The following is a 23,315-nucleotide window of genomic DNA, read 5'->3' as shown; positions in this document are numbered from 1 at the left end:
CAGTAATAAAAATAACACTGAAGTTATGTTAAAAAATGTTAATGGGCCTGTGCATTTTTCAAATTTGAGAAATGCTGATTGGGACACTCTGCTTCCCTAAATGCATCCCAGTGTCACTCTTCTACCCAGAGAGCGTCGCCACTGTAACGATGGAGAGCTGAGGGGAGAAAAGCGTCTGCATCCTAATCCAGTTTTGAGGGAGACCACAACTTGCTGCACCCAGATTGAGAGGAGGTGGTTGGACTGAGAGGAGATCAGGTTCTTATTGTAGTTTCACTTGAGGTTAATTGATAGAAAAACAGTAGTGCCAAACTCCAACACATGTAGTTTCCGACTTACAACTATAATATGCATATTAAAAATTGAGCACTTCTTTATAGCTTTCACTCATTCAAAAGTAAAAAAGGGAAAAGTCTTTTGGCCCCAGAAGTATGTTATAAGGAAATGGACAAATTGTAAGAGGAAACTTTCACCTCTCTGTTCCACATGGCTTCCAAGGATTAGAACATCCAGTACATTTTGACATCAGCTTTTTAACAGTCAACATGGTTCAGCAAAACTTGTTTAACATTTTGCCACCTCCAGCTGCTCATACATGCTGTGCTGCAATTAAACAGTTATTTACATTTGAGAGAAGCAAGACTTTAATGAAGAATACTACAAGTTATGGACAATAGTTTTCATATTTTAAAAAAAGATTACATAAAACACTTCACTGAAATTTTTTTGCTAAAAAGACAGTTTTTAAGGATGTCTGAGAGAGACAGCAAGCACAACACGGTACAAAAGGAGAAGGAAATGTTGAATTGCAGTGCAAGACACTAGCATAGCACAATTAGGGAATCGGGGAAGCAACCATTTTATGAAGAATGGAATTCGGCATTTATACTCAATCAGGATTATTTTAAGCTTTCAAAGTCCAGCATAAGGAAGAGAATTGGCAAGAGAGAATGGGGGGAGGCTAAGCTTATCTACAATCACCAAAAAACACTGGTTCAACCGCATGAGAAGTGGAGGTTAAACCTGCTTACATAGCCCAGCAAATATTAAGAGCAAATGTCAAGGCAGTCAGGTCTAGGTGTTGATATCACAACAGGCTAAACAGTTTTTAAAGGGACCCTGATTCCACCAGGACGGGTTTCTCATCAAGCTGGGCCCATGAGAGACGAAGTTCTTTGCATTTGTATCAGAAGGCCAAAGCTTTACCTGGAACAAGTTCACTCCAAATAATGCTCACGTTGCTGGTTTTAACAGGTCATGGAATCATAAGTGGCTCCTAACAGCCTCCACCATTTCCTAGGAGAAGGTTCTACTGATTACCGGGGATTTAAATTCAAGCAAATCACTAAAGAAGGGAAACACTAACGATACTCTGGCACTGTACAAGCTATCTGCCTGTCATCGCTTCCAAGGACAGGGGTAGACTTGGCTTTGTTTTTCAACTCCATGATCTCCAACAGTGATGAAGTGGAACTGGGACCTCCCCCACGTTGGAGGAGGACGCCCAAAATTTTCATCCCAGCCTAGAGCAGACTATCCGGCTCTTATTAGGAAACATGCTCCTGTGACTTCTGTGGACATGAAAGCTTGTTTCAGTTCATGCCGAGTCTCTTCATGGTCCGCCAGCGATCCTTAATCATCACAGCTGTTCGGTTAACAAATGGGTAATTTTTAGAAATGGCAACCCAGTTTCCTTCCCCAAATTTCTGCACTCCAGCCTTGACCCACTCGCTTTCTTCTACAGTCCACTTCTGCAAACGAAAAAAGATTACAATGTGTCTCTCCACTTATTCACATTTTCATACAGTGAAGAGGTAAACTCATGAATCCTAGGAGAGTAATCTGAACTCAAAAGAAGGGCTTATATGTTTAAAACACATTATAGACAATAAGTTAACAGTGTGGATTTGGACATTTTCAACATCCTGCCACTTTATCTTCAACAAATAATCACTTCTGCATTCAAACTTCAAACGTGTGTTGTTCATGGTCAGGAAAATGTGTCAGGTTTCTGTCCTAGATTTTTCTTCCAGAGAATAACTACTACCATAAGTCCTCACTTAACGTTGTCGATAGGTTCTGCAACTTCAAGCAAAACGACATATAATGAAACCAATTTTACCATAGGCCAATTGATATAAACAAGACTTAAGTTCCTACAGCATGTACTCAACGTTATAACAAAATGACATTGAACAAAAGGACGTTATTCGAGGATTTGCGGTATTACTTTAACTTAGTTTGGATTGTCAGAAAAACACAAAACATTTGTTACCAGGTACATGGGTAGTCTAGCTGTGAAATGTGGGTACTTATTTTACCTCTCTTCTACCCACACAACCAGAGAAGATCAGAAAAGAGAATTTTAAATTACCTGCTTTTTTGTTACACTGCTTGTGCTCTCTCCATCTGGTACTGCTGGAAAACAGTAAAAGTAGACTCATTTCAGAATTCATCTTTTTCTGCATAAACCACCAGAAAAAGAATGTCCCTAAAGGGAAAACTTGATTCCAATTTCAAACTTTGAGTAAAAAAAGGACATCATTAAAGGATAATTTGTTTTTGTCCTTTGTTTGCAAGATACCAATCATTTTAGCCCATGAAATTCTATACAAAGCAAATACTTTACAAAAAGGCATTAAAAAACGGTTAATGATGGGATTTGGGGCTCTTTAGTAAAACTAATATTTTCTAAAATTACTGTGGGACTGGTATTTAAAACCCTAACATATATGTATTATACATGTTTATATATAAGTATATAATTTCTGCTTTATAACCCCTTGCTAACCACTCTTTTGAAATAACAGTGTTACTGTTTTATACCAGAATTTTCAAATTCCTGATCATTTTGTATAAGTAAAATTAGGTTCAATTCCTTAAACAAAAAAATGGGGTAATAATTACTGCTTCCCATTCCAACAGACCATGTGAAATCTGCTCAAGCTACACCCTCTGACCATATGGAAAGAGATGAAAAACCATGGGCCAAGATAATTTTTTAAACGGCCAGAGGACCACAGGAAGTTTTAAAGAACATGCTATTTCAAGCCAATAAGAGCCAGTTAAAAGCTGCAAGACAAGGCGAAATTGCATAAACGTGTAGCCTGGAGGGTCTGCCTGAGCAGATGCGTTTTCCCAGTAATGCTTCCTAAACAGTGGAGGAAGGTGGCTCAGGAGCAGATTATTTATTTTTATTTATTTATTTATTTTTTAATTAATTTTTTTTTTTTTTTAGATTATTTATTTTTAAATGATGAAGTATTTCATACTATAGTGGAAGCGATTTCTAAAACTGGCAACTGGACTGCACTGGAAGTGGATGTTTTCTACAACTTTAATATCCTGATGTTTTTAAATATTTAATGCCACTTTTACTGGTTTTCTGTTGCTTCCCCCATTTTTCCTGTGATCTTGATCTTGCCAGCTACGTTTCTACCTTTGAAGATACTTTTTAAGGACAAAACCTATGGAACTGACAGTGGATTACTACCGTGTTTCCCCGAAAATAAGACCTAGCCAGACCATCAGCTCTAATGCGTCTTTTGGAACAAAAATTAATATAAGATCCGGTCTTATTTTACTGTAATATAAGACTGGGTCTTATTTAACATAAGACCGGGTATAGTATAGTATAGTATAGTATAGTATAGTATAGTATAATATAGTATAATATAGTATAATATAATATAATATAGTATAATATAATATAGTATAGTATAATATAATATAATATAATATAATTAATATAATTAATATAATATAATACAATACAATACAATACAATACAATACAATATAATATAATATAATACAATACAACACAATACCAGGTCTAATGTGATATATAATAAATATAATATTAATAATTTTTGCCCCAAAAGACGCATTAGAGCTGACTGTCCTGCTAGGTCTTATTTTTGGGGAAACATAGTATTTTATTATAAAAGTGCTTAGAATCTCCAAAATTAAGGTTTAGAACTTTGATATTTCCATAAAATATGTGGTAGGAGAGATTCTAATGCAAATGCTATGAAGTTTAGTATTCATTACGGAAAAGTTTCTCAGAAACTGGTAAGAGATGTTTTACTTAGACAAGAAATGCAGGGAATAACTCCTCCTTTTTCTAATTAAGACTTTAGGAAGAACATAAACTACAATTGAATATAGGATTTATTCAAACAGAACCAGTAATTTTCTTCAAATATAAAGTGCTGCTTTGACAGTCTCATCGTTGAATGGGAAAGGACATGAAACTGACTCCTCATGAATCACAATGAGGAAATTAAACTTTTTCTAGTCTGGAGACAGGCAGTTTCTGGAACCTGAATGTGACAGTAACATACATGTACACTTCAGCAAGTGTCAAAGGGAGACCAAGGAGAATCTCACTTACCCTGAAACAGCTCGTCCTCTTCCACCCAAGTCTCTCTTTCTTCAACCCCATTAGAGTTGTTCCACTTGCCTTTGAGTACTCTAAGGAGAGATGGAGAGGACAGGTGTAAAACAAATTCATACTGGCTCATCCCTATTGTCCTTGGCTCACTCGTGGCCGTGTTCCTTTGTTTGCTGCGACATTTGAAATTCACCTACACACACAACTCCCAAATCCTGACCTGGCCAGGTATCCCCATGTTATCATCCCCCCAGGCTGCAGGACCACCCTCAAACTCAGCACTGAATACATCACCCACCATCCCCCTCAAAATATTTATTTTTAGGGCTGTCTGGGTATTTTGCAAATGAGTAATGAAAGCAATTTGCCTAGTAAGTGCATAGGCTTGAAAGTTCCATGAATTTACTATGAAATTACCTGATTAAAGTGGCTGCATTGTTTCCTTTCCCTTGTTTTTAAATTTGATATCCCCAAAAATGTTATTTCTGAGAATAACTAATTTGCTTGAGACAAAGTATTTTTTCCTTCTCAGGACATTAGCTGTGTTAATTACTATGTATAAATAAGTCAGAAAGCTTAAGTTTTCTATCCACTTATTCGAGTGCTGGGATAAAACTGCTTTTAACCTCTGGGTCTGTCATTTTCACCCGAGTAGCTGTTCACTATTCCTGCAGACAATCTTTGCAGATCAGTTCGGTAACCTGCTATGCCTCTGAACTTGGCATTTATTACATGTACAAATGTTTTGGTACTGCCTAATTTCTCATGTTGTGAAAGGGCTGAGGTCTGGGTCCTTATCTTGACTGATAGGTCTGTGTGGTCCCAGGCAAGTCAGGTCCCTTCTTGGTGATTGTGCTCCTCACCGGTGAACTTGGAATTTGATGAGCAGTGGTCTAGAGGGGTCAGTAAACTACAGCCTGTGGCTGCTGGTTTTTGAACAGCCCTTGAACTAAGAATGATTTTTACATTTTCAAGGGGTTATAATGCAACAGACACACAAGTGGTCCGCAAAGCTTAAAATGTTAACCCTTTGCTGGCCTTTTATAGCTTTGCCTGTGACCCCTTAAATTGCAAGAACCAATAATTATTTTATTTGGTTAATAAATATCCAGTAGGCACTTGTTCTAAGTGCTGGGGTGGGGGTGGGGGTATATAACAACCGAGTAGTCATGGTCCTGCCCTCCATGTGGTAAACCCTAAGCCTGCCTTCCCCTCCTCTTCCACCGGTCCAGCTTCCCCAGGTCCTCGCTGCTCACCTGGCAGCAATGTCCAGCCACTCTCCATCTCTCCTTTCCCTCAGTGACTGTTCAGAAACCCTTAGTGGTGTCTCATTAGGCATTCAGATGAGTGGAATAATTATTTAGGGAATAGTTAGAAAAGCAGATTATAGAGCATTCTCCTGCCCCTTCTAATTCAGTAGTTAGGAGCCTGGGAATGTGTCATTTTTAAACATATTCCACAGGTAATTGTGATATGAAGCCCAGTTTGAGAACCTCTCCTTGATAGAATAGGAACTCAAGTTCTGGCCCATTTACCCATCCAGACTTTTCTTCCTTCATCCTCTCTGTGCACTGTATTCTCCTGTCATTCAGACTATAGGATATTTTTGGGGGCATGCCCGGCTTTTATGAAAAGGGTTCCCACTGCTGAGAACTCCCAACCCCCTATATGCTCGATGACTTCCTATTCATCCATTAAGGCCAGCTCAGCATGTGTTCCTCTGTATTTGTTTGCTCCACCAGCTCTGCTGAGCAGGCTCAGCTCTTCTGTGGAGCAATCAGGGTACCTCACACACACTCCTTTAGAGCCAGGTCATGGGATCCCTTTTTTCTGTAAAGGGTCAGAGAGGATCTTCAGCTTTGCAGGCCTTACTCTCTGTTGCAACTACTCAACTCAATGTAGCATCAAAAGTAGCTACAGACAGTACAGCCACAGACAATACATAAATGGGTGTGGCTGTGTTCCAATAAAACTCTCTTTACAACAGGCAGCAGGCACATTGGGCTTAGGGGCCATAGTGTGCCAATCTCTGCTTTAGAATATCCATCGTACTTCATACCCTTGATACGATAGGTGGTTGTCTGATACCTTCACAAATGCTTCCATTTATAAAACCACTGTAATCATGCACTCTGTCCAGTTTCCTCATCTGTTCATAGGAGCAATACCTACACTTCACAGCATTATTGTGGAGTAAAGGAGATCATGTATCAAATGAGAATAAGTGTGTTGGGCTGTATCTGTGCCCAGCCAGTGACTCACTCACTTCCAAATGCAGACAGTGGTACATATGGTACAGAGTCACTTATCAGATGCCACTTAGCACATGCTGGCAGAGCACAGATCCCCAAACAACTACAACAGAGAGCAGTGGTCAAGATGGCAGTGGCCTTGGGAGACCAGTGAGGTGATCACTTATAGCAGGGTGACCAGGGGAGATTCATGGAGGCGGCAGAATTTTTAACAGGCAGCCTGGCGTAAGTGGTGTACAGGCATGAGCTCGTGTCAAGACTGTCCTGGGTTAAAAATCCCAAAGCCAAACTTTGCCACTTTTCAGCTATATGACTTCAGGCAATTTAACTTTTCTGAACCTTCCTCATCTATAAAATGGGGTTAATGTATCACTCAAAGTGAGGATGGCAGAGATTCAGTAAAATACATGAAGTGTGTGGCCCACAGAAAGTACTTAGTCAACATCAGCTTCTCCTCCCTTTGAAGGACGCATGGGATTCTGACAAGCAGTGATGGAGGGATGGTAGTCCAACCGTGGGGAATGACAGGGAGCGAGAGCACAGTAGTAGAAAACAAACACATTGTGTTCCAGAGAGCAAGCAGACCAGTTTCCTGGGGGAAGGATCCACAAGAGGACACAAAGGGTAGCAAAACTCAAAAGCCAGGTCGGGGATCACGATGGGGAGCAAAATGCAAGCATTCTAGCCACTGTCCCACAGAACCTGGAATGTGAGACGTTAATAAATATATACTGAGTTTGCCAAGTCCCAAATACTCATAGAAGGTGCAAAACTATAAATATTCATAAATCTCAAGAATCAAAGTATATCATGGCCCAATTCAAACAAATTTCTTTTAACAAGACTAATAATCTTTAGCAGTCAAGGTACTTAGAAGTCTGCTAAAAAATGAAAGCAGTGATGAGTAGGGGGCTCCAAACCCCTTCCATCCTTACTCATGCCCTAGTGCAATGCCTGGAAGCCCAAGTGAGGGGGCTTCAGAACTGGCAGGGATGGCTATGTTGTCACTCTCCACTCCCGAGGCACATTCTAGCAGTCTGAGCAAGCCTTGGTGGTGAATAACTTAGTTGAAAGTTACTTCATTCATGGAAGCAATACCAGGCCCAACCAGGACCACCAACCAGCCCCCAAACTGCTACAAAGAAGGTCTTCATACTTGGGCTTCTTCTCCCCGGGGAGGGGGTGGTTGAGAACGGAGGGCTTGGCCAGTGATGCTGGGATGACGTCCTGGGAGGAGTCGAGGCCTGGGTTTGCCTCAGAACTCTGGCTGTCCTCCTCCAAAACCAATCTGCTTATTGTCATGCGCTTGTTCTTGGGCTGCAGTTCAGAGCCACCCTCACCCTCAGGAGGGGCTGAACTTCCGTTTTCATCTTTTCGGGGTCTCTTGTTTTTGAGGGCTGGTGATGGTAGGAAAGCTTGATTAGGAAGTACCAGATCTTTCTGGTCCAGTTTTGAGAAGACTGCCTCAGAATCTTGTGAACCAGACAGAGTCTTGAAAGCTGCTTTCAGAGTCCTAATTCCAATGGTGGTTGGAGTATTCTGTAGCTGTCTACAGATAAGGCAAACATACAAAGATCAGTTTCACCATTGTTGATGCTTATCCAAACAGCCACAACTTATCAACGTGTGAAGCTTCAAATTAGAAGACTCAAGTCGAGGACTCTTCATTTAAAAAAAAAAAGAGAGAGGTTGCTCCTATATATCCTTTACTTATAAAAGCTTCTGTTTAAGTTGAACTAAGGAGTTTAAACTGCAAATCAGAGAACATTAAAGGAAATAGTGATACTTCCTCCAGAGACCTCTTTAGCCTGCGTGCGGTCTAACCCATCCCATGTAGTCTGTAAAGACTAAAGCAATGCTTTCCATTATATAAGAACTATTCATAGTGCTTAAAAAGTACAAGTCCATTGGACAAACCTATGGATAATCCAGCAGTTTTACTTTGAAGTCTAAACTCTTCTTCCCGCTGTCCCAATCCAGCCCTCATGTGGCAGACGTGAAAGACTCGTTCCATTCTGCCCCTTTTCTCCTATAACACACTTGTCAATGGGATTTTGAGAATTCTCTGTGTTAAGAAGCGTGCCACACGGTCTTGAAACAAGAAATTGCCTTTTCAGAATACAGTTCATCTAATCATTTAGAATAGCCAATATGCTTTAAGTAAAAACTGTTAGGAGAGGGCAAACTGGCAGCCTGTAGGCCAAACCCAGCTGGCAGATGTGTTTTGTTGCCTAGCCTGTGCAAGTGTTTTTTAAAACTGCCAAAATTCAAAAACTGGGAAAGCTGAAAAACAAAACAAAAAATGGACGTCTCACACGAAAATTTGAACTGAAGTTTGGGCATTCTCACTTAACAATCACACGAAACTGAAAAGCATGCCCTCTCTGGTTCACAGTCCCATGCTCTCAATTATCCTAGACCCACTTTCTCCTTTACATTTCCTACCAGGCCCCCAAAGGCATCTAAACATGTGACCCCTACTTTAGCAACTGGTCTTGGGAATCTGATTCACAAATCTGAACACTGTGTTAAGAGATCAGGTATCAACAGGGAAGTACTGTGTAGTATGGGCGAGGCCAGGAGAGAAACAGGAGGAAAGAACCTTTGAAGAATAACCACTCAGAACTTTTGTCAGGGATCTGACATCCCACAGTACCTTGTACCAGTAATATGTCAGGAGGTCAGATCACATGAGGAACTAAGTGATCCTGGTCTAAGGACACTGTTTCCAATAGACCACTCCAGTATTTCCCCTAGATCACAGAAGGGCAGCCCTCTCACCTTGCAGGTTCTCTGGGTGGTTTTTCCACAGGCTCTGGTGCTGGCTGTTTATCTTCCTTCACTGTAGTTGAGGCAGCAGACTCAGATTTCAAAGCCTTTTTGGCCATCTGGGAAGGGAAGGGTGTCATTAGGAAGAAGCCACAGAATTTCATAATTCTTTGCTGCTTTAACCATGAATGTATTCGATATGCAAACATGTTCACCTACAAATCCAATCTAGGTAAGCTAAAGGAGGACACAGAACTGAGAAGAATTATCTCAGATTTCTTCCTTCTTTGCTTTTTCAAAAAATACTTGTCTATACTAAAGGAGGACACAATTTGAGTAGAGCTAACCATCTTGATATTGGAAAAATTCTTTAATTATGTGATTTTACTTTGTTTCTCCTCTTCCATCCTTCCAGTCTCATCCCTAATCTACACACCTTTGGGGTCCTGTACCAAAGGCAAACTTCTTTGTTTTTCCCAAACTTAGGATAACTGATGTTTGTGTGATGTCTTTTAGTTTGTGTATAGAATTTTTTTATGACTACACTGCTACAAAACATTTCTGTATGTTTTGCCTTTTAACAGCTCTTTGAAAATCCTTACTCATAGCACATAAAGCCCTGAGTAGGCCAGTCCTGCTCTAACTCCAACTGCTCATGTGTCTCCCTCTGACTGAAGTTTTACACATTGCGTGTCAGTCCAGTATATTCCATCTCAGGATGTGTATCTGTAATGAGTGATGTCTTATGAGCTGAGAGTTCTATCCTCACACAAACACAGTGGCTGGTTATTTTCCAGTTACCTGGAATACAAAGGAAAGGATCCTAGGCCAGGCTCAAGTATGCCGACACTTGCTCCCTGATTATTCAAAACTATCTGCTTTACAAATAATTTAAGATTTGCCAAATGACAGCTAGGATCACTGACACTATCCTAACATAGGCCTGGCACATACGTTGTTATGAGGTCTATTTTCAACACTAAAATCCTGGTTAAAAAAACAAACACCCTCTCACTCAGTTTCACTTACCGCAGTCCACATTCTAGGACAGGCTGGGTTCTAATTCTTCTACACACCATCTTGAGCCTGATTGCTTCCATTCTTTATACTTATCTCTTTGATCCAATTAAAGAATGTCTTCATATGGCCTCTTATCCTTCTAGTCACACCTTTTCTTATTATACCTTCTTCCTGTTAAGAACCCCATTATACCACATCTATCAAACCACTCTTACTCCCAAACTTAACTCAGATTTCATCTTCTCTGGGAACCACCATCAACTGTAAGTGAATGTTCTCCTACTAACCATAACAGATTAATTACATGTAGAGGAGGTAAAAATGGGAGGTGAGGGAGACCAAGTATGTATGTTCTATTCGCCTCTGCCAGGATCTCTGCTTCTGTATATTTAAGGAATTTAATTAAGGAAAATAATGCATATAATTCAGTCTTTTCCACATTTACTCTTTCACTTCTACAAAGAACTGTCCTTTTTCTAATTGCCTGCACATCCTCCAGACCATATCATGGTTATAGGAAGAGAAGGCCAAGGCCCACCGTGAGGAGGTAGGGCTCTGCGTCATCCAGGTGACTCTCCAGGAAGCGCAGCATCTTCTGCTGGAAGATCTCATAGGAAAAGTTCTGGATAACAGGATGGGCCAAGTTCTTTTCACGGATAATGTTCAGGAGATCATTTCTCAGCTTCTACACAAAGGACCAATATTTGCAACATGAGAAAGGAGAACTCCAGGACAAATTCAGTGACGATGAGTTGAGACAACACTATCAGAGCTGTCATAACACTGGCAACAGAACCCACTGGGACACACATAGGAAGGGAAGCCCATCACACAGAACAGTCAGTAAACTACAGATCAGCCACAGTGGGTTACTATGTAGCTATAAAAAGAGAATGAAGAACTTAGAATCTAAAGTACCTTTATACATTTACATAAAGATTTTTAAACTTGCAACCCCCCCCAACCCAAAACACAAAAAGTATAAAGAAGCTCTTTATATACCAATATAGAATGACCTCCAAGATATAGGAAGTAAAAGAGACAATTTACAAAAATGTTCAAGTTAGTGTGTGGAATATGCTCACAGATGTGTATGGGAAGCACAGGAAGAATGGGTATATGTGTATGGCTACATGTACATATACATGCACTTATTTACATGAATATACAAAGTATTAACAACAAAACTGGTTGCCTCTGAAAAGTGCAACGAGATGACTGAGTCAGAGATGAGAGAATTTTTCACTAAGCTCTTTTGTACTTTTTGAATTTTGTATTATATACATGTTACCTTTCGAAAACTAAAATTTAGATTTCTAAAGGGAAAAATAAAAACAAGAGCAGGGTGCAAAAGGAGTTTTACTAAGACAGATTCTCAAGTGTGCAGGATCAGCATTTATGTAAGTAAAGTTAGAAATGTTACAAAACTTGATCGCTTGATACCTGGTACTGATTACTTAAATCAAGTTCTGTCACAAACCAGATAGAAATGGGCAAGTAAACGACTTATGTATATTTATCTAATAAACACATTTTGAAAAGCCAGTCTAACACTGAGTTATCCTGGATATAAAAGCCAACATGCTAAAGATGAATATTTAGATAACATTCCTGACAAAGGACCCTTTCCCTGTTTTCCCACAAGAAACAATGCAACGGTTTTAAGTCATAGGAGCAAAAAAATGTATCAAATTTACCTGAGTTGTGGGGTCCTTGGGCATATGTTTTTTCAAAATTTTTGAAGCTTTTTCAAATTCTTTGTTTTTGATACAAATAATGACAGCCTACAAAAGAGGAGGAAAAAACCTGTCTGTTAAACTGTCGTAATAGTGACCGGTGTAATCAGAATATCAAATATCAAAATAAACTCTACTAAAAAGTAAAACCGAGTCTTATGTACCCAAGAACTTTTTCATATTCTATCTAATTCCTGTATTTAAAAACTAATTGTTCAAGAATTAAGAACAACTGTAAGGTCTCTTCCACTGTGTAGGGTAGTAGGTTTTCAACATTACACCGTTTTTAAAAAGATGGCTGATAGCAAAATCTATCCCCCGGATTACAGATCATTTACCCAATTTGATTAGGGCCTCTTAAGGCAAAATGGAGAGGGATCATTCCAGGTCCCCAGAACAACTGGTTCTGTTCTTTTTGGATGCAAAAGCTTTGATGTAATGGGGGGGCAGAGGAGAGGATATACTGTGGAAAAAAGAAGCAATTTGCTCAACACAGAGTTCTGCTAGCTCCATTCAGGAAAAGCCTGAGGTCAGTTCTGCCAAAGAACCAATACAGCCTCTCAGTACCGTAAACCCCAGCTGGCAACTCCAGTGAAAGTGTGCAGGGAATTCCTGAGACAGACAAATCCAGCTCATTGTATCCACAGGCAGCAAAGAAAAGAGGACAAAGTTCCAGGCAGGATGAGGTCTCATCAGCCATAGAGAAAAAGAAGAGTCCCTTTCAGTAAAGAAACCCCAAGAGAATATGTGGAGAGGGACAGTAACAGTGACTGAAAATTTAATAAGGTATTTTAAAAACCATGTGACATTTTTTTTTTTTTTAAGTTGGAAAACCCAGGGGAAAACTGGGAGCACCTGGAGTTACCTAACAGGATAGAGGAGCTACGTACTCTGTCTTCTTAGATCCCGTCTCAAGAGAGGCATCAGACACAGACTTCACGTATAAAAAAAGGGAAGGAAATATTGGTTCTTAGTATTTCCAGTCTTCATGAGGAAGAATTTAAGGAGAAACACCAAGAGAAGGACGAATAGCAAGGGAATTCAGTTGTAAGTACTAACTCTGCTGATTCTGTCAACATGCTGAGCACAGCCCTACAGGGCGAAGGAAACCGGTGTCCAATGCTCCTGAACAGCAGGCACAGCCCTAAGTTCTTGTTGCCCAGCAAGGGGACAAAAGAAGTCTTTTCCTTTTAATCAGACGACCATATTCACTTTTACATCATTTTCAGCAGAAAAACTATACTAAGACTATACTTCCTTTCTTGAATACAAAGGTTTAACTTTTATAAATCATCTTGGTCCTGTTATGTTTTTAAATTTTATTTACCTTGCATACAGTAAAATTAACTTTTTTTGGTGTAAGTTTTACCACATGTACTGACTCCTGTAACCACAATGATACAGAAATCACAGATACAAAAAAACCTCCCTCTGTAGTCACCCCTCTCCCCCACCCCTAATCCCTGGCAACCACTGATCTTTTCGTTGTTTCGGCTCTTCAAGAATGTCATATAAATGGGATCAGATTGTACGGTAGCACTTATTTTTTAAAGGGTGGCACCTTGAGACTGGAATCTTTCCCTCAGTGTAATGCTTTTGAAATCCATCCCTGTAGTTGCGTGATCAATAGTTCCTTCTTATTGCTGAGCAGTATACGATCCCACTGTATGGATCTACTAGTTTGTTTTTTCAACCGCTGAAGGACTTTTGGGTTATCTGCAATTTTTGGTGGTTATGAAGAGATGCTAATACATTCATGTACAGTTTTTGATGTGAACATAACTTTTCATTTCTCGAAAGTAAATACTCAGGAGTGGGATTGCTGGATCACATGGAAGATTACGTTTAACTTTATGAGAAATGGCCCATTTTCCTGAGTGGTTTTACCATTTTGCATTCCCCTCAGCAATGTATGACAGAGCCAGTTGCTCAACATCCTCACCAGCATTTGTAGTTTTTTTAAGTTTAGCCATTCTACTAGGTTATGTCCTAATATTCATTGTGATTTTAATTTGTATTTCCCTAGTGACTAAAAGATGTTGAGCATCTTTTAATGTGCTTATTTTGCCAACCGTATTTCTCTTTGGTGAGTCTTTTGCCCATTTTTAAAATAGGGTTGTTTTCTTTGGCGAGTTCTTCATATATTTTGGATACAAGTCCTGTCAGATATAAAATTTGCTTGTCTTTTCATTCTTTTAACAGTATTTTTCTCAGAACACAGTTTTAAATTTTGATGAAGTCCAGTTTATCAGTTTTTCCTCTTTATGGATCATACTTTTAGTGTCATAGCTAAGAACTCTTTGCCTAAGTTCAAGACATGAAGATTTTTTTCATGGTTTCTTCTAAAGGTTTTATAGCTTTACATTTAGGTTATGCTCTATTTGGAATGAATTTTTGTATAAGATGAGTTTAGGTCAAGGTTCATTTTTTGCATATGGACATCCAACTGTTTCAGTATCATTTGTTGAAGACTATCCTTTTTCCATTAAATTGCCTTCACATTTTTGTCAAAAATCAATTAGTCATATTTGTTTGAACCTCAACAGTATTTTCCTCAGAACACGGTTTTAAATTTTGATGAACTCGTTTATCAATTTTTCCTTCTTGTGGATCATACTTCTTCCACTAGTCATCATGAGTACTGTAGCTTTACAATAATTCTTAAAATTTAGTAGTGAATCCTCCAACTTTATTCTTTTACAAAACTGTTTTGTTTTAATTCCTCTACCTTACTATATGTATTTTAGAATCAGTCTGTATCTACAGAAAATTCTACTGAGACTGTGATTGGAATTACATTAGATCAATTGGAGAAAATGACATCTTAACTATTTACTAAGTCTTCCAATCCATGAACATGGTCTTTCCATTTATTAGGTCTTGATTTCTTTCATCAGCATTTTGTATTTTTCCACATAAGACCCTGCATATGTTCTTTTAGACTTATATTTAAGTATTTCTTTTTCGGCTCTATCCTGTTATCCAGTTTCACTTTCTGCAGTTGCAGTTACCTGCAGTAAATTGCAGTCTGAAAATATTAAATGGAAAATTCCAGAAATAAACAGTTCGTAAGTTTTAAATTGCGCAGTTCTTGGCATGATGAAATCTCAGGTCATCCTACTTCGTTCTGCCTGGAACATGAATCATCCCTTTATCCAGCATTTCCCCGTTATACATGCTACCCGCCTGTTAGTCACTAGGTTATCAGATTGACTGTTGCAGTATCACAATGCTTGCGTTAGATTAACCATTATTTTATCTAATAATGCCTCCAAAGCACAAAGTAGTGTTGGCAATTAGTATATGCCAGAGACGCCATAAGTGTATGTATGTGTAGGAAAAAAACACAGTATGTATAGGGTTTGGTACTATCCACGGTTTCAGGCATTTACTTGGGGTGGAAGGTGTGGGTGGGTCTTGGAACATATCCCCTGCAGATGAGGGGGGACGGCTGTATTGTAAACGGCACTGTTTGGGTAATGTCATTTCATATCATTCATATATGGAGCTATGATGTTTTTTGTGTTGATCCTATATCCTGCTATCTTGCTAAACTTAGTATAGCTTTTTTTTTTTTTTGTCTATTCCATGGGATTTTCTATATAGACGATCATGTCATCTGCAAATAGGCACAATTTTATTACTTCCTTTCTAAACTGTTTCACTTTCTTTTTTTTTTTTTTTTTTTTTTTTGACTTACTGCATTAGCTAGTTCTTCCAGTATGATATAGAATGAAGTGGTGAGAACGGATCCTTTGCCTTGTTTTGGATCTTAAGGACAAAGCATTCATCTTCCATCTTTTTTTTTTTTTTAAAGATTTTATTGGGGAAGGGGAATAGGACTTTATTGGGGAACAGTGTGTACTTCCAGGACTTTTTTTTTTTTTTCTCCCAAGTCAAGTTGTTCTTTTCAATCTTAGTTCAGCTTCAAGTTGTTGTCCTTTCAGTCTTAGTTGTGGAGGGTGCAGCTCAGCTCCAGGTCCAGTTGCCGTTGCTAGTTGCAGGGGGCACCATCCCTTGCCGGAGTCGAACCGGCAACCCTGTGGTTGAGAGGACGTGCTCCAACCAACTGAGCCATCTGGGAGCTCAGTGGCAGCTCAGCTCAAGGTGCCATGTTCAATCTTGAGTTGCAGGGGGCACTGACCACCATCCCTTGCGGGATTCGAGGAATCGAACTGGCAACCTTGTAGTCGAGAGCCCACGCTCCAACCAATTGAACCATCCGGGAGCTCAAGGTGCCGTGTTCAATCTTAGTTGCAGGGGGCGGAGCCCAACATCCCTTGCGGGACTCGAGGAATTGAACTGGCAACCTTGTGGTTGAGAGCCCACTGGCCCATGTGGGAATCGAACCGGCAGCCTTCGGAGTTAGGAGCACGGAACTCTAACTGCCTGAGCCACAGGGCTGGCCCACATCTTCCATCTTTAATGTTAGCTGTTGGTTTTTTTGTAGATGCTTTTTATCAGGTTGAGGAAGTTCCCTTTTATATATTCCTAGTTGCTGACTGTATTCTATCATAAACTAACGTTGAATTTTGTCAGATGCTCTTTTGGCATCAATTGATACGATCATGGTTTTTCTTTATATTAATAGGGTAGATTACATTGACTGATTTTCAAATATTGAACCAGCCTTGTATTCGTGGGCTTTAGTTTTCCCCACTCTGCCACACTAACTGCATCTGCATCCAGGGCTAAGCAGCAGGGCAGACAGTACAAAAAACAACAATGGAATTTGCTCCAAGTTCTGAGGATCACAGCTCCATTGCTAAGGAGAAAAGGTTCTCTTCTTTCAGTTTTAAGTGCCTGCCCTGCTGCCACTGGGCCACTGCTGCCACTGGGCCACTGCTGCCACCAGTGTAGTTCTGCCTGGGTGCCGGGACAGAGAGAAGGGAGAAAAAACACCCCTGGAGTTTCTCCCACCCTCTCTGACCCTTAGGAGATCTCTTTCCTGCTCCTCAGACCAGAGAGCACCTTTCTCTGGACTTCCTTCAGTTCATACATGGAGTGCATGTCCAGGTTTCGGGAGCCTTCAGGTCCAGGCCAGCTGATACTGGAGAGGGAAAAAATGGTAAACTACTCATCACCAGTTTGGTAGATCTTCAAATTCTGGTCGTCTTCCCATCTGCTTACTACCATTTACATTTCTGAGTCCTCCGATAGCCGTTCCACACATTTTGTCCAGGATTTATACTTGCAGCATTACAGGAAACAGAAGAGAGTATGCTTAATCTGTCCCAGAACTGGAACATAGGTCCTACTATATTTAATTTGTGAAACATGGAAATGCAAATGAGTTCGAAGTTTTTTTAAAGAGATGAACCATTGCTTTTTCACTTGAGTATTCAGAAATAAGTGTAATTTCTTCTCTTATGCATCTGTTAAGGCTCTTGGAGTATAAGCAATACAATTGTTACTTGCTAACTTAAACAAAAAGTAAATTCCAAACACAGATTTTCAATAGAGACGAAAAAGTTTTTATGTTGGGGAAAATGAGAAAATGCACAGGAAGAGAAAACCAAACTCAGAGAAGTGAAGAAAGGCTAGAGAAGTAAATTCAGAAAGAAACCAGGAAGCAGGAATGCTCAAAAAGCCTTGACAAAGTTTTTGTTTCAAGAATTAAAGTTCTAAGAGAGTGTGTCTGATGTACCAGGCCCCAAATGGGGTACAGCCCCCGAAGAAAATCAAGGTGCTGTTACCAAAGATGCAGGGTAGAACGCTGCACAACAAAAAGCAACAAGTAAATGCTTCCCCAAGAATATGCCATACGTGCTCTTCTCCCGTTCTCCACAGAAATCTTAACTGAGGAATCGCTTTTAGTTATGAAGAGAAAACCAACGCAGTCTCAATATCATTACCAGCTTACAGAAGTTCTCAAACTTTTTGGCCTCGGGTTTCCTTTATACTCTTAAATGTTAACAGGGATCCCAAAGAGCTTTTGTTTATGTGAGTTATATTTGTTGATATTCACCATGTTACAAATATAAAACTGAGAAAATTTAAAAATATTTATTAATTCATTAAAAATAAACTCATTACAGGTTAACATAAATAATATCTTTATGAAAAATTACTATATTTTCTAAGAAGTTTAATGAGAAGGATAGCATTGTTTTACATTTTTGCAAATCTCCTTAATATATGGTTTAATATAAGAAAGACGTATTTTCATACTTGCTTCTGCATTCATTCTGTTGATAATGTTGTTTTGGTTGAAGTATATTAAAAAAAATACCAGCCTCAGGCAGATACGATGTTGGAAAAGGGAGGAGTATTTTAATAGCCCTGTCAGAAAACTGGGTATTTGAATTTATACCAAATTTGACTCTACACCAAACTTTGGCAAGTGAACTTTTCATCATCTGTTACATTAAAATGTGTTAGTCTGTCTTATACTTTAAATAGATCTGTTACCCATGAATGATTTTGTGATATAACGCATTGATCATTTGGAAAATGATCACCCAGTTATGGATGTCTTCCAAATGTTGACACATTTATTAAAGATATTTGTAAACTCATAGTTGTTAATACCATCAATCTTATCAGAAAAATTAAAGAATTGGGAAGCTATCAAGTACATGAATACAAGTTTTCCAAAACTCTAACTTTCACTTGAAAGCTTGAGTTTTATTACTGGCAACAAATACTATCAATTGTTTTCCTTGAAGTGAACAATTCACTTTTGCCCTTTTTCAAGAAAATGACTGTCAAATACCTGTCTAAATAACCAAAGTTTGTCAATTCTGTCATGTAAAAATGGTGTTCCATTTAAAAAGCAGCTAGACCAACATGCAACTCGAACAATGACATAAGAGCTTTTCCTGAAGACAACTATCATGTCTTGGTATGCAGCAGAAATGCTTTATGCAAACTTCCTATCTTGTCAGACAAAATAGTGAAAAGATGTTTGCACAAGGGTTTAGATTTAATAATTTTTTACTGCTTTCTCAAAGACATCCTTAATTGAAGCTGGCCTTCTTTTTTTCTAACTGCCAGCATGTGTCAATGAAGACTACAATGACTACTAGTACAATTTACCACTGCCTTGGTCATGCTAAGGCACCAGCAGTTTTACCCATCATTGCTTCTACACGATCAGTGCAAATATCAATGTACTAAAAAAGTCAGCTAACATTTTGGCATTGTTACGAATAGTTCTGACGCGTGAATGGGTCCCAAAGACCTGCAGAGATCCCCAGACCACAGATTGAGAAGTTCTAATTTAACAACTCATTTGATAAACTTAAAAAAAAAAAATCTAATACACTTTTAAATAAATTGCTGTTGACACTTTACAAAGCCTAAAATGTATCCGAAAGCCTCACTGAGCCTAGGCACCCCAAGGTATTTTCCCAAAGATGACCATTAACAATTCTTCGACTCGAAATGAGAAATGAAAAAAAATAAATTGAAGTGGCAAGTGATATAGTATCATTAGTAATTAGGAGATCAAGGTAATTTTGGTAGCCAGACTCTAAGATGATTCCCAATGATCCCCACCTTCTGCCTAGTCCCATTCCACACATTAATCCAGAATTGACCTAGTCTATAACGACTAACAGCATATGGGAAAAGTGATAATACAATACTTCTGAGATTAGAATTACTTCTGTCTTGGTCTCTTGTTCTTCTGGATCACTTGCTCTAGGGGAAGCAAGTTACCATGTTGTAAGCAGCCCTATGGGGAGTCAAAGAGCTGAAGTCTCTGGCCACGAGCCATCGACGAAGTTAAGTCCTGCTAACATCTGTGTGAGTGAGGATGGAAGCAGATCTTTTAACCCCAGCTGAGCCTTGAGATGACTTCAACCCTCGTATCCAGCTTCACACTTGAATCTCATGAGACTTCAAGTCAGAAACACTCAACTAAACCACTACCAGATTCCTGACTCTTGGAAACTGAGAGATAATATGTATTGTTTTAAGCTGCTAAATTTTGGGGTAATTTGTTACACAGCAGTAATAGTAATACAGTAAGTATAATGAGATCAGGTACCTAGTGGAAAATGGAAAAGAGAAGGGAGTCAACATAAGAAAATGGTTGACTATTTTAAGGGGGTTTAGATTTGCAAACAGATTTTTCCTAATGAAGCTCCCAAACGAGATCTATGAACTTAAATAATAAATAATAATAAAATAATAAATGGACAGCTGAAAGATGAAAGCACACACAGACTCTTCCAAAAGAGGGGCCAGAAGACAAATCTACAGATTGTGTTCTGAAGGAGTTGCCATTTCTGAATCAGCTAGCTACTTAACAAGAGTTACACACATTACTCTGAACTGGTGCCGTTTCTTCCCATTCAAAAGATCCTTAGTTATTCTGCAAATAGGCATGGATTTCTCCTCCCTTGCTAATACGTCTTTTCTAGCATTTTCCCTCCAACACAAACTGGACTCACCTGTACTAAAAATCTAATCTTGGAATTATTCCTCCTTGGAATTGAAATTAGCTGAGCATTCTTTGCAAGACCGAAAGTAGTTCCTTTCAAGGTCCTCAACTGAATAAATAATCTGCCACACACACACTAGTTGTTTTTTAACAGGATCCCTTAGTAATCAGCACACAGACAAGGGACAGAAAGTCTTCACTGCTAAGCAAGGCTTTATCCTTGCCGGCTCTCCCATCCCGTCCTTTTGGGGGTGCTCTTCTCTTATCGGTTTCCTTCCTTCCCACCACCAGGGCAATGCTGAGCTGTTGTTCCTCAGTCCCCACCTCTGTGTCTGCTTTTACAGCCCTAGCCTTTGTTACCACAGAACAAAAAGCTTTTTCTGACTGGTTTCCATGGCCACTTCTATGTTTTAAATAAAAGTAAGTTTTGCTACTTGAAGCTACCTGAGCCTTGACACAGTCCCAGTCCCATATTCCTAGACACTTCACTAGCTTTCTTCTTGTCAAGAATGCTACCTGTGCCAGCCTTCTACCATTCTGTTTTTTCTAACTGGCTGATTATCCCAGCACCTCTGATTGTCTGTTTAGAGGGAAGCCTCTCTTTCTGCAGACAATTGCGTGAAATAGCTCAAAGTCAGTCTCACATTTCCCAAGGCCCCAGCTCTTCTCCTTGGTTTACGATAAACAAGGGTGATCAAACCCTGGGCCAGTTACTTCTAGCCCTTCCACAGTTCTCCTGAATGGTATGTAATAAGCTCCAAAATGTCAGTCTTCAATGGTAACCTATTTCCTGTGTACTGTGGTCCCTCCTGACAGGGCCACAAGGAAGACTGCTAAAATCATAAAAGCTGAGCACCTACCATTAATGGTTCTTTCCAAATCTGGGCTGAGACGGGGTCGCCTAAAGAGATAATATCTGTATGTGTTTGAGTGTGCTGACTTGCTCTTTCTTCATCCATTTTTCCTCCAGCCCATACAAAAAGATAAGCATTTGCATCCTCAAAAACCTCTGATTTTTGTTAAAAGAAAAAAAAAAAAATAGAGCCTTACAGCCTCCTTGACAAGTTTTCTACTGGATTCGACCACTGCCTCTGTCAGTGTAAATTCCGTTTTAATCATCTCCAGCACATTGATAGCTGATTCCAGTGGTGTAAGTTCAGCCTCCATATCAAAGGAACAGTCTAGGACAAAGAGCACAGTTTTCACTTTAAGCTATTTTCTATGGAACAGAAAAATTATGTCCAAAAATACATATATTTATAAAAAAAAACATGCAAATATAGCAAGATTTGCATTTAATTGCTGACATACTCGTTACAGGCTTACAAACATGTTGAGGGTCCAAATTCAAATCAGTGAACCAGAAAGGACTGTATGATTTTCAAGACAGGTAAATTATTTTTTAACATATGCATCTGCATCTCAGATTTCAAGATACACACATCCTCCTCAAATACAAGCGGCCAGAAACCGAAGATCCTTTTGCTAAACAGCTGTCAAGTTCAATTCAGGGGAAAAAAAAAGTGCTCATACTCTGAAAAACACTACTGTGGGAGAGAAGATAGATGGCCATCTTACCATATTTCACTTCAGATGGCAGCAAAGTTGGGGCAAGAAACAGGTGGGAAGAAATTAAAAAAAACAAAACAGAAAAGCAGGCAAAAAGAATCTTAACTGGAGCCAGAGCATAGCCTAATTCTAGAAGGAAAAAGACCACTATGATCGAAACAGCAGCGCACCTTAACCATGAGTCCCTCAGTTCCGGATGTAAATTTAATAACGTTAACTCTAAATAAGCCCAGAAAAGAATACAAAAATAGCCGTACCTAAATTTTCTCCTTCTTCAATGCGCGACAGACACTGCATAACCCGCAGCAGCCGGGACACGGTATGCTCCTTCCCCAAGGGCCTGACAAGCAAAGCTGGCAAAGAAGACATCGTTAGTTCGGAGATACCCCCAGCCCCGACATCTGGGCCCCTGAGATTCCCCTTCCCAGGCGCCCGAGCCTCCTTCCCCAGGCCCGGCCCTCACCCTGCATGATGTCCCGGATCTGCCTGAAGTCCCCGTACCGGCTACTTCGAAAGGCCCGCAGCGCCTCGTGGAAGTAGAACTTGAGCACCCAGCGGTTCACAGCCTCTTCCAGCCGTGCCTCCCCCGCACCCCGCTCGGCGGCGCCCCCCAGCCCCTGGTCGTGCCGCCCCCGCCGAGCCCGTCCGCCGCTACGAGACGCCCGCCGGCTTGCCGCCCGCCCGCTGCCGTCGCTGCTCCCGCTTCCTCCCGCCATCGCGTCCGATCGCCGCGCACCCTCCCCTCCCTCCCGACCGGGCCGCTTCCTCGACTGTGACGCCGCCGGGTCACGCACGACGCCCGGGCCGGAAGCGGGGCCCACGGTGCCAGCTCCCGCGGCCATAACAGAAACGGCTTTCCGAACCGCCCGCGGGCTTCTGGGAGGGACAGGACCGTTGGCCCTTGCCTCCCTCTCGGACTCCGTAGTTCCCGTGTGCTGACCGCAATGCCTGCTGGGGCTTGAAGTCCACAACGCCCAGACACGTAAACCAATGGGGCTTTGAAGTCCATTGTCAACTTTCTCCGAAATTGTTCAACACTACTAGAGACTCGGGACTGTCAGATATTGAAAAATAAATACGTGCAGCTTATTAAGCACTTTTAAAATTGTGAAATGTAACATACATGGAGGAAACTTTATTAAACAAATTTACACTTTAACAAATAATTTAAAGCAAAGGCCTGTG

The 23,315-nt window shown here is 40.1% G+C and overlaps 2 protein-coding genes across 7 annotated transcripts in view; one reads left to right on the top strand and one right to left on the bottom strand.

Moving 5' to 3' along the window:
• NIP7 (nucleolar pre-rRNA processing protein NIP7) overlaps positions 1-23,315 on the top strand; it is a 60,809-nt gene that overhangs the window by 9,376 nt on the left and 28,118 nt on the right. The window lies entirely within an intron of this gene.
• TERF2 (telomeric repeat binding factor 2) lies at positions 627-22,993 on the bottom strand. Of its 6 annotated transcripts, none has more exons than XM_074314670.1 (10): positions 22,594-22,989; positions 22,388-22,483; positions 21,612-21,742; positions 12,134-12,220; positions 10,975-11,121; positions 9,429-9,535; positions 7,804-8,196; positions 4,396-4,475; positions 2,375-2,415; positions 627-1,645 (listed from the first exon to the last, which is right to left on the bottom strand). In XM_074314670.1, exons 1-10 carry the CDS (start codon positions 22,970-22,972, stop codon positions 1,640-1,642), a joined length of 1,467 nt encoding a protein of 488 aa, XP_074170771.1. In that variant the 5' UTR covers positions 22,973-22,989; the 3' UTR covers positions 627-1,639. The 6 variants fall into 6 exon arrangements, with proteins under 6 accessions (XP_074170771.1, XP_074170770.1, XP_074170769.1 ...); XM_074314669.1 differs by having other exon boundaries at positions 2,375-2,418; positions 22,594-22,988; XM_074314668.1 differs by having other exon boundaries at positions 627-1,751; positions 22,594-22,988.

Source organism: Rhinolophus sinicus, linkage group LG11 (assembly GCF_036562045.2).
Source record: "Rhinolophus sinicus isolate RSC01 linkage group LG11, ASM3656204v1, whole genome shotgun sequence".
Taxonomy (NCBI): domain Eukaryota; kingdom Metazoa; phylum Chordata; class Mammalia; order Chiroptera; family Rhinolophidae; genus Rhinolophus; species Rhinolophus sinicus.
The sequence above is the reverse complement of the archived record's forward strand: the minus strand, read 5'-3'. Positions and strand labels throughout refer to the sequence as shown.